The 16,257-nt window shown below is 42.6% G+C and overlaps 1 protein-coding gene across 1 annotated transcript in view; it reads right to left on the reverse strand.

Moving 5' to 3' along the window:
- The window catches only part of ablim2 (actin binding LIM protein family, member 2), a 180,332-nt gene that overhangs the window by 60,276 nt on the left and 103,799 nt on the right, over nucleotides 1-16,257 (reverse strand). Inside the window, exons 13-14 of the mRNA XM_078407171.1 lie at nucleotides 12,406-12,516; nucleotides 6,815-6,904 (exon numbers count right to left, since the gene is read on the reverse strand). Of these exons, the coding sequence (XP_078263297.1) occupies nucleotides 6,815-6,904; nucleotides 12,406-12,516 (201 nt within the window). The remainder of the gene's footprint in view (nucleotides 1-6,814; nucleotides 6,905-12,405; nucleotides 12,517-16,257) is intronic.

Raw genomic sequence — 16,257 nt, forward strand, 5'->3', positions numbered from 1 at the left:
AAGGGAACCTTTGCATTGAAAAAAGAAACACAAAGGAAAATTGTTGGCCAGAATCCATTCTTTTATATAAAATCAGACGCATAGTAATATTTCATTCAGGTTATACTTATTATCTGAAATACTAAGGGTATGCCCAATTACAGCCTCCATAAATGCATACAATGTTATGACTAACAGATCTAAAGATTACAGTGGTTGGCTTATGGTCTTTGATTTCATTCCACAAACTCAGCTATTGAGCTCAACATTTTATGTTTCACTTTGAGTGAAGACATGTCTTGAAGCTTACTTATGCGAGGACACAGAAAAATCAAAGTTTTCATTAAAACATATTTCTAACTTAGGTCTGTCCATCTTACTATTACGTCTGGGGATGAAGTGATTAAATACTTACGTTTGTGTACAATTTTAAGTGAAACCCAGCAGTTTCTTTCTCTCATCACTGACAGCGGTTTCCCCTTTTTCCACAAGTAGTAGTTCTACTCAATAACCAAAGTCTGCAGCAAGGATACTAGAGGAACAAGATAGACCACTTGACCCTAAAAACCGTAGTACGTCAGGGCGCCATTTTAGTAGGCAGAAACTTGCAGAAACATTTCAAAAGAAAAATAACAAAAATCTGTGAATTGATAGATGAGATATATTCTGCATTTTAATGGTATCATCACACACACTGTTCCCCCAAAACACTGATTACACTGCGAGAAGCATAACGGACGGCGCGTTTTGCTTACTAAAATGGCTCCTTTGCGAACGACACCAGCACAGGCGATTTCAACGGAGTGGTCTATCTTGTTCCTCTAGTATCTTTGGTCTGTAGTCTCTCTTTTTCGCTCTGGTTTATTTTCACCCACATGTTTAGACCGTAATGTTGAATCCTTATTGTTTTGATGTGGTTATGCTTTATTCTTAATTGTTAACTGTATGTTTGTGTTGTCATTTGTGAGCGGAGCACCAAGGCACATTTCTTGTATATGCACATACTTGGCCAATAAACTTATTCATTCATTCATTCATTCATTCATTCATTCATTCATTCATTCATTCATTCATTTATTCATTTATTCATTCATTCATTCATTTATTCATTCTTTAAGCTGCTTATGTTTTCCAGGTACTTATATTTGCTCTGTACAGTATAGGTGTTTTTTTTTTCCATTGCATCTCAAGAAAATCATGTTTAAAAATGATCAACAATGGAAGCCCGATGCTTCACATTTAACGTGGCACTAAATTGTCCCATACTTTTATTTTAGAGTTGTCTCATCAGCGCTGTGACGAGAGAATATTAAATAATAATTTAATGGAATTTGTGGACTGTCAAATGGGATTAATGAATTAATGCTTGACATTGGACTACATTCGACAAAAAGCATGTTTCCACTTCATAATTATTTTACTTTAGTGTTAACTGCAGCTAGTGAGAAAAATAAATCCTACCTGCTCACTAATTCCTGTCCGAAAAGGAAATCTACCTGTCTGGCCTAAATGCCACTGAACACGGACAGGAATCTAGATAGAAACATAGAAAATAGGTGCAGGAGGAGGCCATTTGGCCCTTCGAGCCAGAACCACCATTCACTGTGATCACGGCTGATCATCCACAATCAGTAACCTGTGCCTCCCTTTATGCTGAGGAGACCTCCGTGGTGTTGTGGAGCGCAGGCCTCATGCCAAAGTGGGTAGAATCAGAACCGCAAATGCAGCTCAAATATGGTCAGCTTTCCACCACCAGCAGCAGAACTGCATCCCATTGCCTTCTGTAATGTCATGGTCCGACACATCCCTCACTCTTCCGTTAATATCAAGTCAGGGACTGATCTTGGTGAGCAAGCAATGCAGTGAGGTTTCTACATTCACTTGAATGCTGTCTAGCACAATTTAAAGCTGCTGTAAAAGAAACCAGCTTACTGGCATTAGATCACTTCTTGTAACACAGGTGGCTGGCAGAACAACCTCATCAGACCCATTCCCGCTCCCCTGACTTCCAAGTAGCTTGCAACTTGTACTTTTCAACATGCTCTTCACTAAAGAGGTATTTACACCGATCAGCCAAAATATTATGACCACCGACAGGCGAAGTGAATAACATTGATTATCTTGTTACAATGGCACCTGTCAAGGGGTGGGATATATTCGGCAGCAAGTGAACAGTCAGTTCTTGAAGTTGATGTGTTGGATGCAGGAGAAATGGGCAGGAGTAAAGACCTGAGCGACTTTGACAAGGGCCAAATTGTTACGGCCAGACGACTGGGTCAGAGCATCTGTGAAACGGCAAGGCTTGTGGGGTGCTCCCGGTCAGCAGTGGTGAGTACCTACCGACAGTGGTCCGAGGAGGGACAAACCACAAACCGGCGACAGGGTGTTGGGCGCCCAAGGCTCATCGATGCGCGAGGGCAACGAAGGCTCTCCCGACAGAAGGTCTACTGTGGCACAAGTCACAGAAAATGTTAATGGTGGTCACGGGAGGAATGTGTCACAATACACAGTGCATCGCACCCTGCTGCGTATGGGGCTGCACATGGAGGACCAACAGCATATTAGGCAGGTGGTCATAATGTTTTGGCTCATCAGGTCATAATGTTTTGGCTGTTCGGTGTATAGTGTCCAGTTAACCTTACGGTAATCGTTTGTGAGGTAGGAGGAAACCAGAGGACCTGGGGAAACCCTCAAGGCCACCGAGAAATGTGAAAGCTTCACAAAGACAGCCAATGAGGTCAGGATTAAACCCCGGTCCCAGACACGTGAAGCAGCAGCATTAGTTACCCTGATCTGATCTGACATCATCTCTCTCCAATTCCTCTGTGCGGTTCAGTTAATCCCTCAATCATACAAATTACACATTTACTAGACCGCTTAACAAATGTACTAACTTGGGCAGCTTCAGTTGCTTAGAGTTATAGAGTGATACAGCATGGAAACAGGCCCTTCGGCCCAACTTGCCCACAGCGGCCAACATGTCCCAGCTATACTAGACCCACCTGCCAGCAATTGGTTCATATCCCTCCAAACCTGTCCTATCCATGTACCTGTCCAACTGCTTTTTAAAAGTTGGGATAGTCCCAGCCTTAGCTACCTCCTCTGGCAGCTTGTTCCATACACCCACCACAGGTGGCACAGCGGTAGAGTTGCCGCCTTACAGCGAATGCAGCGCCGGAGACCCGGGTTCGATCCCGATTACGGGTGCGTCTGTACAGAGTTTGTACGTTCTCCCCGTGACCTGCATGGGTTTTCTCAGAGATCTTAAGCTTCCTCCCACACTCCAAAGACGTACAGGTTTGTAGGTTAATTGGCTTGACAATGTAAACAATGGTCCCTAGTGGGTGTAGGATGGTGTTAATGTACGGGGATCGCTGGTCGGCATGGACCCAGTGGGCCGAAAGGGCCTGTTTCCGCCTGTATCCCTAAACTAAACTTAACCCTTTGTGTGAAAAAGCTACCCATCAGATTCCTGTTAAATCTTTTCCCGTTCACCTTAAACCTATGTCCTCTGGTCCTCGATTAGAACGGAGATAAAGAAGAACTTTTTCAGTCAGAGAGTTGTGGATCTGTGGAATTCTCTGCCTCAGAAGGCAGTGGAGGCCAATTCTCTGAATGCATTCAAGAGAGAGCTAGATAGAGCTCTTAAGGATAGCGGAGTCAGGGGGTATGGGGAGAAGGCAGGAACGGGGTACTGATTGAGAATGATCAGCCATGATCACATTGAATGGTGGAGCTGGCTCGAAGGGGCGAATGGGCTACTCCTGCCCCTATTGTCTATTGTCTATTCACCTACTCTGGGCAAGAGACTGTGCATCTACCTGATCTATTCCTCTCATGATCTTATACACCTCTATAAGATCACCCCTCATCCTCCTGCGCTCCAAGGAATAGCGTTCCAGCCTACTCAACCTCTACCTATAGCTCAAACCCTCTAGACCTGGCAACATCCTCAGAAATCTTCTCTGTACCCTTTCCAGCTTGACAATATCTTTCCTGTAACATGGTACCCAGAACTGAACACAATACTTTAAATGTGGCCTCACCTACATCTTACATAACTGCAACAACACCTCCCAACTTCTATATTCAATACTCTGGCTGATGAAGGCCAATGTGCCAAAATGCCTTGTGACCACCCAGTCCACCTGTGACTCCACCTTCAAGGAACCATGTATCTGCACTCAGGGATCCCTCTGCTCTACAACACTCCCCAGACCCCTACCATTCACTGTGTAGGTCCTGCCCATGTTAGACTTCCGAAAATGCTACACCTCACATTTCTCTGCATTAAATTCCATCAACCATTCCTCAGCCCACCTGGCCAACCGATCAAGATCCTGCTGCAATTTTTCGCAAACATCTTCACTATCTGCAAAACCACCCACTTTGGTATCATCTGCAAACTTGCTCATCTTGCCCTGTTTGCTTGATAACTTGTTGATCTTGTAATCACATAAATTCATGACGGAACCTCAGCATGCAATGCTAAGCTATTCCCAGCTACATACTTCCCAATGTCCCAATGCCAGGCTTCAACTCAGAACATTGAGACTTTTGACCAACCCACTGATATCCCCCAGCAGACCTTTCATTGCTCCTGGTACCAACATCTATAGTCGCCTGTGTCTCTAGATTATTACTGATAATTGTTTTCATCTCAATTATTAGACAAGTCAACAGGAAATCACCATGTTGTGGCGGCTCCCGAGGGTCGGGCCATACCACTCACCAGTCCCTCGAAGTCGGGAGGGGACCCACAATGTCCACGTGCAGGTGGTCAAATCGGTCTGCCAAACCGCCGATTTGACCACCTGCACGTGGACATTGTGGGTCCCCTCCCGACTTCGAGGGGCTGGTGAGTGGTATGGCCCGACCCTCGGGAGCCGCCACAGGACCCCCCCCCCCCCCGGTGACCCCGACGTGATCGGCCTACTTGGCACACTACAATGTACATAATATCCAATGCTGGGGTTTAATCAAAATGAATGAAACATACAGTTTATTTCACCAAACACATAATGCAATGGTGAAAGCCTTTTCTGACCTTTTGCTTATCCCCTAAAAGTATTATAGTGAACAATTTGCAGGTTAAAAACGAGCATTTTAGAAAATGCAAATAACATCTTTGTCATTATTTGACTATATTGCACCTTAAGATTGTAATTTATGATAATAGATCTGATAAAGGTACGCATTTTCTTTTTACCCATGATTACAAACCATTTTATTTCCAGTTCTCCAGTTGATATCTGTGCACCAAACATACACTCATCAACACATACATCAGACTGCATATACAATCAAGAGTTTTTTAATTCACATTAGACTTGTTAATTATGGAAAACACTGCAGACTTCAGTCTTTATTATTATTGCATCAAATATATATATATATTTTTTGTCCTGCCAGCAGTATGGCTTAGTGTGCTTCCTGTCTCTTCCTGTTACAGAGCACGGTGGCGCAGCAGTAGAGTTGCTGCCTTACAGCGAATGCAGCGCCGGAGACTCAGGTTCGATCCCGACTAAGGGCGCCGTCTGTACGGAGTTTGTACGTTCTTCCCGTGACCTGCGTGGGTTTTCTCCGAGATCTTCGGTTTCCTCCCACACTCCAAAGACGTACAGGGATGTAGGTTAATTGACTGGGTAAATGTAAAAATTGTCCCGAGTGTGTGTAGGATAGTGTTAATGTGTGGGGATCGCTGGGCGGCGCGGACTCGGTGGGCCGAAGGGCCTGTTTCTGCGCTGTATCTCTAAATCTAAAACAATTAAAGAAATTTTGCCAAGGATTAATCGTCCAAGAAATCCGAGTCTGGGTATTGAATCAAATGTATCAATTGCAGGTTCCCAATAAATAAATGGTTGCATGTTCTGCTCTTTAATATAATGCATGGGTTCATATTGATTTTGTTTTAACCAGAATATATGGTATTGGTGCAAAAATATGTGAAATAAGTCATCAACAGAAACCAAATCTCAGAAAAGAAAAGGTACATCAACTATGACCCAAATTTGAAATGTAAACTTCTCTTTCAGTTTTTTAGTTTAGTTTGGTTTAGAGATACAGCGCGGAAACAGGCCCTTCGGCCCATTGATGCCGTACTGACCAGCGATCCCCGCACATTAACACTATCCTACACACACCAGGGACAATTTTTACATTTACCAAGCCAATTAACCTACAAACCTGTACGTCTTTGGAGTGTGGGAGGAAACCAAAGATCTCGGAGAAAACCCACGCAGGTCACGGGGAGAACGTACAAACTCCGTACAGACAGCACCCGTAGTCGGGATTGAACCCGGGTCTCTGGTGCTGCAACTCTACCAATGTGCCACCGTGCCGCCCTGATCTGTGTGTTGATGAGTGTGCAATGAATTTGTTTTGGTAAAGGTAATCAGATAATTTATTCTTTCAAAGAATGCACATCGAAAGTGTCTTCAATCAAACTGATCTTATTCCAGATTTAGTTCGGACCAAACCAAGAGCATTCCATAAAACACCTATTTAAAAAAATTCAACAACAAAACCAGACAATGCAGTCTTTTACCACATAACGAACTGATATTATAAGCAGTTTATTTTAAATGGGTTGAAACTTCTATCAAAGAAATTCGTTACACTTTAAATTATAATATGGCCAACAATAACTTCAATCCTCTGTTATCTTTCAATGTGATTTCATTTTCCGCACCCTTAAAATCAAAAGGATATACGTAACATAAAATTAGCATTGCAATGAATTTGAGATATTCTTGTACAAATGCAAAAACTAAAAAAAAAAAAAAGGGGGGCAGAGATATTTGTCAAACAACAGCAACGCAAATGTGAGGCCTACCTGGGACATGGAAATGTCTGGGAGCCTGGACATAAGATTTGTTGTCTAGGTTCATGGATAAGCTGGGAGTGCTCCGGCGACTTTCACTGCCTCCAAAGAGAAAAGCAAAGAAGGTAGAGAAACAGAAAACGGGAAGCAGAGGGATGCAGTCAAATGGGGAAGTGATGAAAGGATTATAATGCCACAGTGAGAATCAAAGAAACTAAGCAAGAGATATGCATTTCCAAAACCAAGATGCAATGCCCATGTTTCCAGGGAAGTAGAAACATACTCCCAAGAAAAGTTAAGATTTTATATTTCAATAGTATCTAAGGAAATGTGGTGAGGGCTTTCAATTGCAGTTGGCAGGTGTAATTTTTCCTTAATTCTTCATGTCCTCCCCTTGTCCATCTTACCACTAAAAGGCTACTATAGTTTGAAACAAAAGTTAGATTGATCTAAGGCATTATATAAAATTATACCAATCAAAAACATTCCTTATTGGTAAAATATTGCTTTGTGCATTGGTCCTCAGCTTGATTTCATCATTAAACAAATTCTCGCTTGCAACTGTTTACCAATAACTTGAATCTTTCTGATGCATTTGGTCGTCGGTATTTGAAGCCGGGCTAAATGGCGACTGTAATGAATCATAATATATTTACATTAAGCTGTTGATACTAGGAGGAATGGCCTGATTCTCCATAAACATATGGTAAATGAAAGATTACTAAAGTTAATTAAGTTAATTAAAGATTACTAAAGTATTAAGTTTCCCTTAATACTTAACTGCCCAAATATTTGTTTATACATATTATCATATACCAAGTGTTTGTGTGATCTGAGCATTTTAAAGCAATATACATTGTAGAAAATTTGGAAACCTAGAAGCGTGTATATAAGGGAGTTAAACATTGGGAGTTTAATGTAAGCTGACAGAATAGTCCGATTTAGATGTCAATTTTATCGGTAAAATATATACGACATATCTGAGTTTGCATACCACACAAAAAAATCAAGTGGTTAATTACTGATTTCTCATTAATAAAAACGAGACTTCAATGTGGACAAAATTATTAGATGCTCGTGAAGAAACATTATGGAGATAGGCTGTTTTTAATTTATTTTTAATTTTACTGATTATGATCCAAACATCTTAGCCAAATTAGAATGTGATGTCCATACAGAGACCTAAATTAACCTGACTGTGTTTACAATTTAAATGATAGCAACCTTTGTCATTACATTGTAAAACCATCAGCAACCTCAGGATTTGACACCTGCAATTTTAACCATGGAAATTTTGAATTTGCTGTCATTTATGTAGCCATACATAATTCCCGGGATGGCGGGACCGACATATGATGAAAGAATGAATCGACTGGGCTTGTAATCACTGGAATTTAGATGGATGAGAGGGGATCTTATAGAAACATTTAAAATTATTAAGGGATTGAACAGGCTAGATGCAGGAAAAATGTTCCCGATGTTGGGGGAGTCCAGAACCAGGGGGTCACAGTTTAAGAATAAGGGGTGGGCCATTTAGGACTGAGATGAGGAAAAACTTTTTCACCCAGAGAGTTGTGAATCTGTGGAATTCTCTGCGTCAGAAGGGAGTGGGGGCCAATTCACTGGATGTTTTCAAGTGAGAGTTAGATAAAGCTCTTAGGGGTAACAGAATCAAGTGATATGGGGAGAAAGCAGGAACGGGGTGCTGATTTTGGATGATCAGCCATGATCACATTGAATGGCAGTGCTGGCTCGAAGGGCCGAATGGCCTACTCGGTGGGCCGAAGGGCTTGTTTCCGCACTGCATCTCCAAACCTTGTTCCCTCTGAGGGCAACGGGGAGCAGGAGCAGAATTGTGGGAAACAGAGGAAACGTGGGTGAGGAGTTCATCCACAATATTAGGCGATCCCCAAGTATGCACTATCCACTTCTTTCTCCTTTCCAAAATTCCCAAACAGGACTATACTAGCAAGCCCATAGTTGCTGCCTGCCCCGGCTCCACAAAACTCATCTCGAAATACCTCAATTCTATTTGATCCCCTCTTGTCCAGTCGCCCTCCACCCACATCTGGGACACCTCAAGCACTCTTCACCAATTCAATAACTTCCAATTGTTTACCCGAAATGTCATCTGTCCATTTCCCTCCAGGATTGCTGCCCCACCCTCTGAGTTCCTCCAGCCATTTCTTATTACACCAGATCTCTTTGTGGGAATAACATAAATAAGGAAACGATGATAAATGTTTATGGTATTTATTGACAAAATGCTGGAGTAACTCAGCATGAAGAAGGGTCTCGACCCGAAACGTCGCCCATTCCTTCTCTCCCGAGATGCTGCCTGACCTGCTGAGTTACTCCAGCATTTTGTGAATAAATACCTTCGATTTGTACCAGCACCTGCAGTTATTTTCTTATAAATGTTTATGGGTTACTTGTTATATATCAACTGGAGCGTTGAATTAATTTCTGGTCACCACACTTATTTTAAACCTTTATGGTATGTGCAGTGTAGATTCGGTACAATGTGCCCTTGCATTGATTGGAGACTTTTCAACAGAATGGAGGTGTGAACATTTTTTTGCTTCGAGGGAATATTTAACAAAGGGTATGAAGGATTATAAGGGATTCAGAGTCAAGTTTAATGCAAAATGCATAAGTTTGGTGAGGCAGAGGTGCAATGAAATGAAAATAAAATTAACAGATATTATTTTCACAAGCCAAATGGTCATTAACCTGAAGAGATTGATTTAATAACCTGCAAAGTATTTTCTTTATTTTTTATTCAGCATGGTATTATGATTTGTAATATTGAATGGATGGTGCAAAATACATTCAAAACAACAACTTAAACAATGAAAGTGGGGGATAAAGAAACACAAATTTGCAGAAAGAACAAATCAGAGAGATCTACTGTGAAATCTATTTCAAAGGGTAATCATGGAGTGCTGTATAATTCTATAATGCCATTACATAACATTGGCTGAAACTACTTCTGCACCATAAAATATCAATAGAAAATCTTAAAGCATTTCGTCGTCAATGGTACAGTGCTAATTATTCACATTTGAATGAAATATCTTCCTTGTAAACGTTACATCCAGTGAATTGACGTACAAATAAATGCTGCCACCACTACAAACACCAAATACACATAGAGCCACCTGACACAACTAAAACAGATGATGCAGCAATTAAACTAGCAGGCAGTCGAAACAACCATCTCAGCTCTGGGATGGCGAGGACAACACTACTCACACACAAAGACAACCAAGGCTACCTTGATGTCAGCCATTAATAAATGAGATCATTTGTATTCCGATCAATAGCATTTTGTCAGTATAATCAGAAGAAAATAATACCTGCACCTTTCTAGCATTACTGCATAATAACAGGTCTGCATTTAATAAAAGATTTCAATCTGTTTTAGGGTTATTTGATAATGTACAAGCATATCAGCGTAAGTGCCCTTTAATTAAACTTTTATATTTCAAGCACTTTCAAACGTTCTCATCAAATAACAAGTATGCTCAACATGTGTTGTGTTCATCATTTGTCACAGAGCCTAGCGCCCAATGGGAGTGTGTTTATATATGTTATGCAGCATTATTTCCTGAATGTACATAGTGATGAAGCATTAATAATGTCTTATTTGATGTTTTCATTATGGATGAGTTATTATTATTATGCTTTGGAGAGAAGGAATGGGTGACGTTTTGGTTCAGACTGAAGACCCGAAATGTCACCCACTCCTTCTCTCCAGAGATGCTGCCTGCCCCCGGTGAGTTACTCCAGCTTTTGGTGTCTTTCTTCGGTTTAAACCAGCATCTGCAGTTCCTTCTTACACATCAGTATGCTTTGTCAGGTCTGTGCATTGGAACAGCTTCTGCAAATCTTAAGTTAATCTATCCATCAGGACCATTGAGCCTCTGGTGATTAAATAAAAGCATTCCAAGGGCAGCATGATGGTGGCGCAGCGGTAGAGTTGCTGCCTTGCAGCGAATGCAGCGCCGGAGACCCGGGTTCGATCCCGACTACGGGTGCTGTCTGTACGGAATTTGTACGTTCTCCCCATGACCTGCGTGGGTTTTTTTCCGAGATCTTCGGTTTCTTCCCACACTCCATGGTAGGTTAATTGGCTTGGTAAATGTTTTTTTTTAAATTGTCCCTCATGGGTATAGGACAGTGTTAATGTGTGGGGATCGCTGGTTGGCGAGGACCTAGCGGGCCGAAAGGGCCTGTTTTCGCGCTGTATCTCTAAACTAAACTAAAAGTTCTGAGGAAAATGGTATCTGGATTTTGGTTGCTATAAAATGGCCTCACAAATTATCTGGCCTTACTTCCAGGCTGAAAGGGCAATACAAAAAGTGGTCGATAATCCAGGCACAGTTTTTCTTTTAGATTCCCCCCAAATGGAGCATGCTGTGATGCTGGAATTACGTATCAAGATTTGGGATCTTTCGAAAGCCGTAGCAACTCCAATTGTTCTTGTACAAAGCCCTTGCGATTTTCGCTTCCTTTCTATATGTGTATCCTTGTGATAATCATAGATGGACACAAAATGCTGGAGTAACTACACTCATGATCATGTTTGCTTTGTTCTTTGATTATCTTCAGTCCTTTCCTGTGCTTTCATTTGATTCTTATGCAGGCTGCAATTGGAATTAATATATTAATTATTAAAGGAAGGACATACTGTGTAGCACTGTGTTAGAAAGAATGTGCAAACTATGACGCATTAGCTGCTAATTATAAAAACATGCCCAGTATGTAAAAAATGTTTGCAGCAACTCAACCAAAATAGGCATGGCTGGTGGTAATATTGACTATCCATTTTTGAGATAATTTGGGATGAATTAATAATAGGGTTAATTTTAACCACTGGAAAAACACAGATGTGCTGCAAAATTGGTGGACAGATTTCTGCATTTTTGAATGCAGTCTGAAATGTATCAAAAAGTGAAGATTGGGAAAAAAATGTAACTGAATGGCAGGACTTTAATATGAAGAAAGACTGGATAGACTCGGCTTGTACTCGCTGGAATATAGAAGATTGAGGGGGGATCTTATAGAAACTTACAAAATTCTTAAGGGGTTGGACAGGCTAGATACAGGAAGATTGTTCCCGATGTTGGGGAAGTCCAGAACAAGGGGGTCACAGTTTAAGGATAAGGGGGAAGTCTTTTAGGACCGAGATGAGAACGTTTTTTTTCACACAGAGAGTGGTGAATCTGTGGAATTCTCTGCCACAGAAGGTAGTTGAGGCCAGTTCATTGGCTATATTTAAGAGGGAGTTAGAGGGGGTATGGAGAGAAGGCAGGTACGGGATACTGAGTTGGATGATCAGCCATGATCATATTGAATGGCGGTGCGTACAGGCTCGAAGGGCCGAATGGCCTACTCCTGCACCTATTTTCTATGTTTCTATGAAAAATATTATTAAAAACATTAAAAATAACACAAAAGTTCCTTGTACCAGAAATCAGTGCATTAATTCCCAAGGCAATATGCTGACATCAAGTTGCTGAACAAACATGCATTGCCCCTATCTCTGTGAATAGGTTACAAGGTAGACCATCTTGTCTAGTACAGCACATGCAACTTACCTTTAAAATATGGAACATAGTTAGGTGTGAGAGAGGATGGAAGGCTGCAGTGTGTTGACAAGGAGCTGTAACTACCAGTATGCAGGGAATGAATACCAGCAGAGGTGAGCACTGAGCAGAATAAAAAGGTTGCAAGTTGAAAAAAGGATTGCTTAAATGCATTTGCGAACAAGGACTGGCGATGAGATTGGGTGTAGTCTCTCACATATTTCTTAAATAATATTCATCACTTTCAAAGTTTATTACTCAGAAACACGGCGTTGCTTGGAACGTAAATAAACCGGTCTGCTTCCTGGCCTTTATCAATAATAATCTCCAAAAAAATACATTGGTATGTCACTGTTTTTCTGCTTGCCTAAGGAATTATGTTCATAATTTACAGGAGCAGAACTAGGCCATTCGGCCCATCAAGTCTACTCTACCATTCAATCTGGGTTGGTCTAAATTTCCCTCTCAACACTACTCTCCTGCATTCTCCCCATAAAGCCTACTCTTGCACCTATTGTCTATTGTCTATTGTCTATTGTCACCCATACTAATCAAGAATATGTCAATCTGCGCCTTAAAAATATCCATTGACGTCCTCCACAGCCATCTGTGGCAATGAATTCCACAGATTCACTTGAGAAATTCCTCCTCATCTCTTTCCTAAAGGTACGTCCTTTTATTCTGAAGCTATGGCCTCTGGTCCCAGACAATCCCGCTGGTGGGAACATCCTCTCCACATCCACTCTATCCAGACCTTTCACTATTCAGTAACTTTCAATGAGGTCCCCCCTCATCCATCCATCCATTATTCATTCTACCATTATCCATTCCATGAATCCATGTGTGAATTATCCATTCTACCTCCTTTTGATGTCTATGTCAGTGGCCCTGGTCAACACAGGGAAGTATTAAAAAAGTTATATTACTCCAAAGCACCTTCTCACGAATTTTAACAAGTCAAGTCAAGTCAATTTTATTTGTATAGCACATTTAAAAACAACCCACGTTGACCAAAGTGCTGTACATCAGTTCAGGTACATTCAGTAACAACATTCCTCACCACTTTACATCTACTTAAAGACCTCTGTCTCACCTGGAAGGGCTGCTGGGGCCCTGGATGGGTTTAGTTAAGAGAGGTTTAGTTTAGTTTAGAGATACTGTGTGGAAACAGACCTTTCGACCCACCTAGTCCGTGCCGGCCCAATGGTCACTAGTCCCATCCTACACACTCGGGACAATTTACAGAAGCCAAATACCCTACAAACCAGCACGTCCTTGGAATGTGGGAGGAAACCGGAGCTCCCGGACAAAACCCACGCAGTCACAGGGAGAACGTGCAAACTCCGTACAGGCAGCACCCTGTACAGACAGGTTCAAACTCTGGTTCCTGGTGCTGCAAGGCAGCGACTTTACCGCTGGTCCACTGCTCCGCCCTTAAGTGCAGAGGCAGAATCCGCCACCTTCAACGTGATGCCACCACCAGTCACATCTTTCCGTCCTCACCCGGTTCCACTTTCTGTAGTGACCCAATCCCTCTGCAACTCCTTGGTTCGCTAATTTCCTTCCCCACCATACCTGTCAACTCTCCAGGTACCTTCCCCACAACCACAGGACAATGTAACACCTGTACCTCCGCGCTCAGTTCCATCCAGGGTCCCGAGCAGTTCTTCCAGCTGAGACAAAGGTTCATGTGCTCGTCTTCCATTGCTCATTCCCCATCACTTCCATCTTCCCCTTACTCCCCTCCCCCTATCCTCCTCCACCTATTTCCTGTCCTCCGGCTTTACATTTTACTCTTTCCCTTCTTCCCTTATTGATACACACACAATAGGTGCAGGAGTAGGCCATTCGGCCCTTCGAGCCAGCACTGCCATTCAATGTGACCATTGCTGATCATCCACATTCAGTACCCCGTTCCTGCCCTCTCCCCACATCCCTTGATTCCTCTAGCCTTTTTGAATGCATCCAGTGAGTCTGCCTCCACTGCCTTCTGAGGCAGAGAATTCCACAAATTCACAACTCTCCGGGTGAAAAAGGTTTTCCTCATCTCCGTTCTAAATGGCCGACCCCTTCCTCTTAAACTGTGTCCCCTGGTTCTGGACTCCCCCAACATCGGGACCATGTTTCCTGCATCGAGTGTGTCCAATCCCTTAATAATTTCTTTAAGATCCCCACTCATCCTTCTAAATTCCAGTGAATACAAGCCCAGTCGCTCCATTCTTTCATCATTTGACAGTCCCGCCATCCCGGGAATTAACCTCGTGAACCTACGCTGCACTCCCTCAATAGCAAGAGTGTCCTTCCTCAAATTAGGAGACCAAAACTGCACACAATACTCCAGGTGTGTTCTCACTAGGGCCCTGTACTGGAATTTAGAAGGATGAGAGGGGATCTTATCGAAACTTATAAGATTATTAAGGGGGTTGGACACGTTAGAGGCAGGAAACATGTTCCCAATGTTGTGGGAGTCCAGAACAAGTAGCCACAGTTTAAGAATAAGGGGTATGCCATTTAGAACGGAGATGAGGAAAAACATTTTCAGTCAGAGAGTTGTGAATCTGTGGAATTCTCTGCCTCTGTGGAGGCTGTGGAGGCCAGTTCTCTGAATGCATTCAAGAGAGAGCTAGATAGAGCTCTTAAGGATAGCGGAGTCAGGGGGTACGGGGAGAAGGCAGGAACGGGGTAATGTTTGTGGATGATCAGCCATGATCACATTGAATGGCGGTGCTGGCTCAAAGGGCCGAATGGCCTACTCCTGCACCTATTGTCTATTGCAGAAGGACCTCTTTGCTCCTATACTCAACTCCTCTCGTTATGGCCAACATGCTGTTCGCTTTCTTCACTGCCTGCTGTACCTTATCTGACACGATGTTCTTCTTTTCATTTCTAGCTTTTGTTACTCACTCTACCAATCTACCAAACCAACCCTGCCCCCTCACCTGCATCCATCTATCGCTTGCCAGCTTTGTCTTGCCCCCAGGTCTCTCTTCCAGCTTTCTTCCTCCTACTCCAATCAGTCCCAAGAAGAGTTCTAACCCAAAACGCCATCTGTCTATTCCCTCCACAGATGCTGCCTGATCCACTGAGTTCCCCCAGCACATTGTGGTGAATCTCTTTTGCATGATTTCCAACTTAAAAACATCCACCCTAAAGCTGCGTAACCAAAACTGCACACAGTAGTCAGATTGAAAGATAAAGCATGGAACAATCCCTTAAACCCCCCGAATCCATGTCGGCAAATTATCACCCATTCATACTACAGTAGTTCTATGTTCACATGTGGTCTAATCAAAGAGTTGTATAGCTGCATCGTGATGTCCTAACGTTTGTACTCAATACCCATCCCAATGAAAACAAGCAATAGACAATAGACAATAGGTGCAGGAGTAGGCCATTCAGCCCTTCGAGCCAGCACCGCCATTCAATGCGATCATGGCTGATCACTCTCAATCAGTACCCCGTTCCTGCCTTCTCCCCATACCCCCTCACTCCGCTATCCTTAAGAGCTCTATCCAGCTCTCTCTTGAAAGCATCCAACGAACTGGCCTCCACTGCCTTCTGAGGCAGAGAATTCCACACCTTCACCACTCTCTGACTGAAAAAGTTCTTCCTCATCTCCGTTCTAAATGGCCTAACCCTTATTCTTAAACTGTAGCCCCTTGTTCTGGATGTCAAGCATGCCAAACATCCTATATAAAATTATAAAAGGACCGGACAAGCTAGATGTAGGAAAAATGTCCCCAATGTTGGGGGATTCCAGAACCAGGGGCCACTGTCTAAGAATAAAGGGGAGGCCATTTAAAACTGAGGTGAGAAAAAACTTTTTCACCCAGAGAGTTGTGAATCTGTGGAATTCTCTGCCAT

The sequence above is a fragment of the Rhinoraja longicauda genome, chromosome 1, assembly GCF_053455715.1.
Source record: "Rhinoraja longicauda isolate Sanriku21f chromosome 1, sRhiLon1.1, whole genome shotgun sequence".
NCBI lineage: Eukaryota > Metazoa > Chordata > Chondrichthyes > Rajiformes > Arhynchobatidae > Rhinoraja > Rhinoraja longicauda.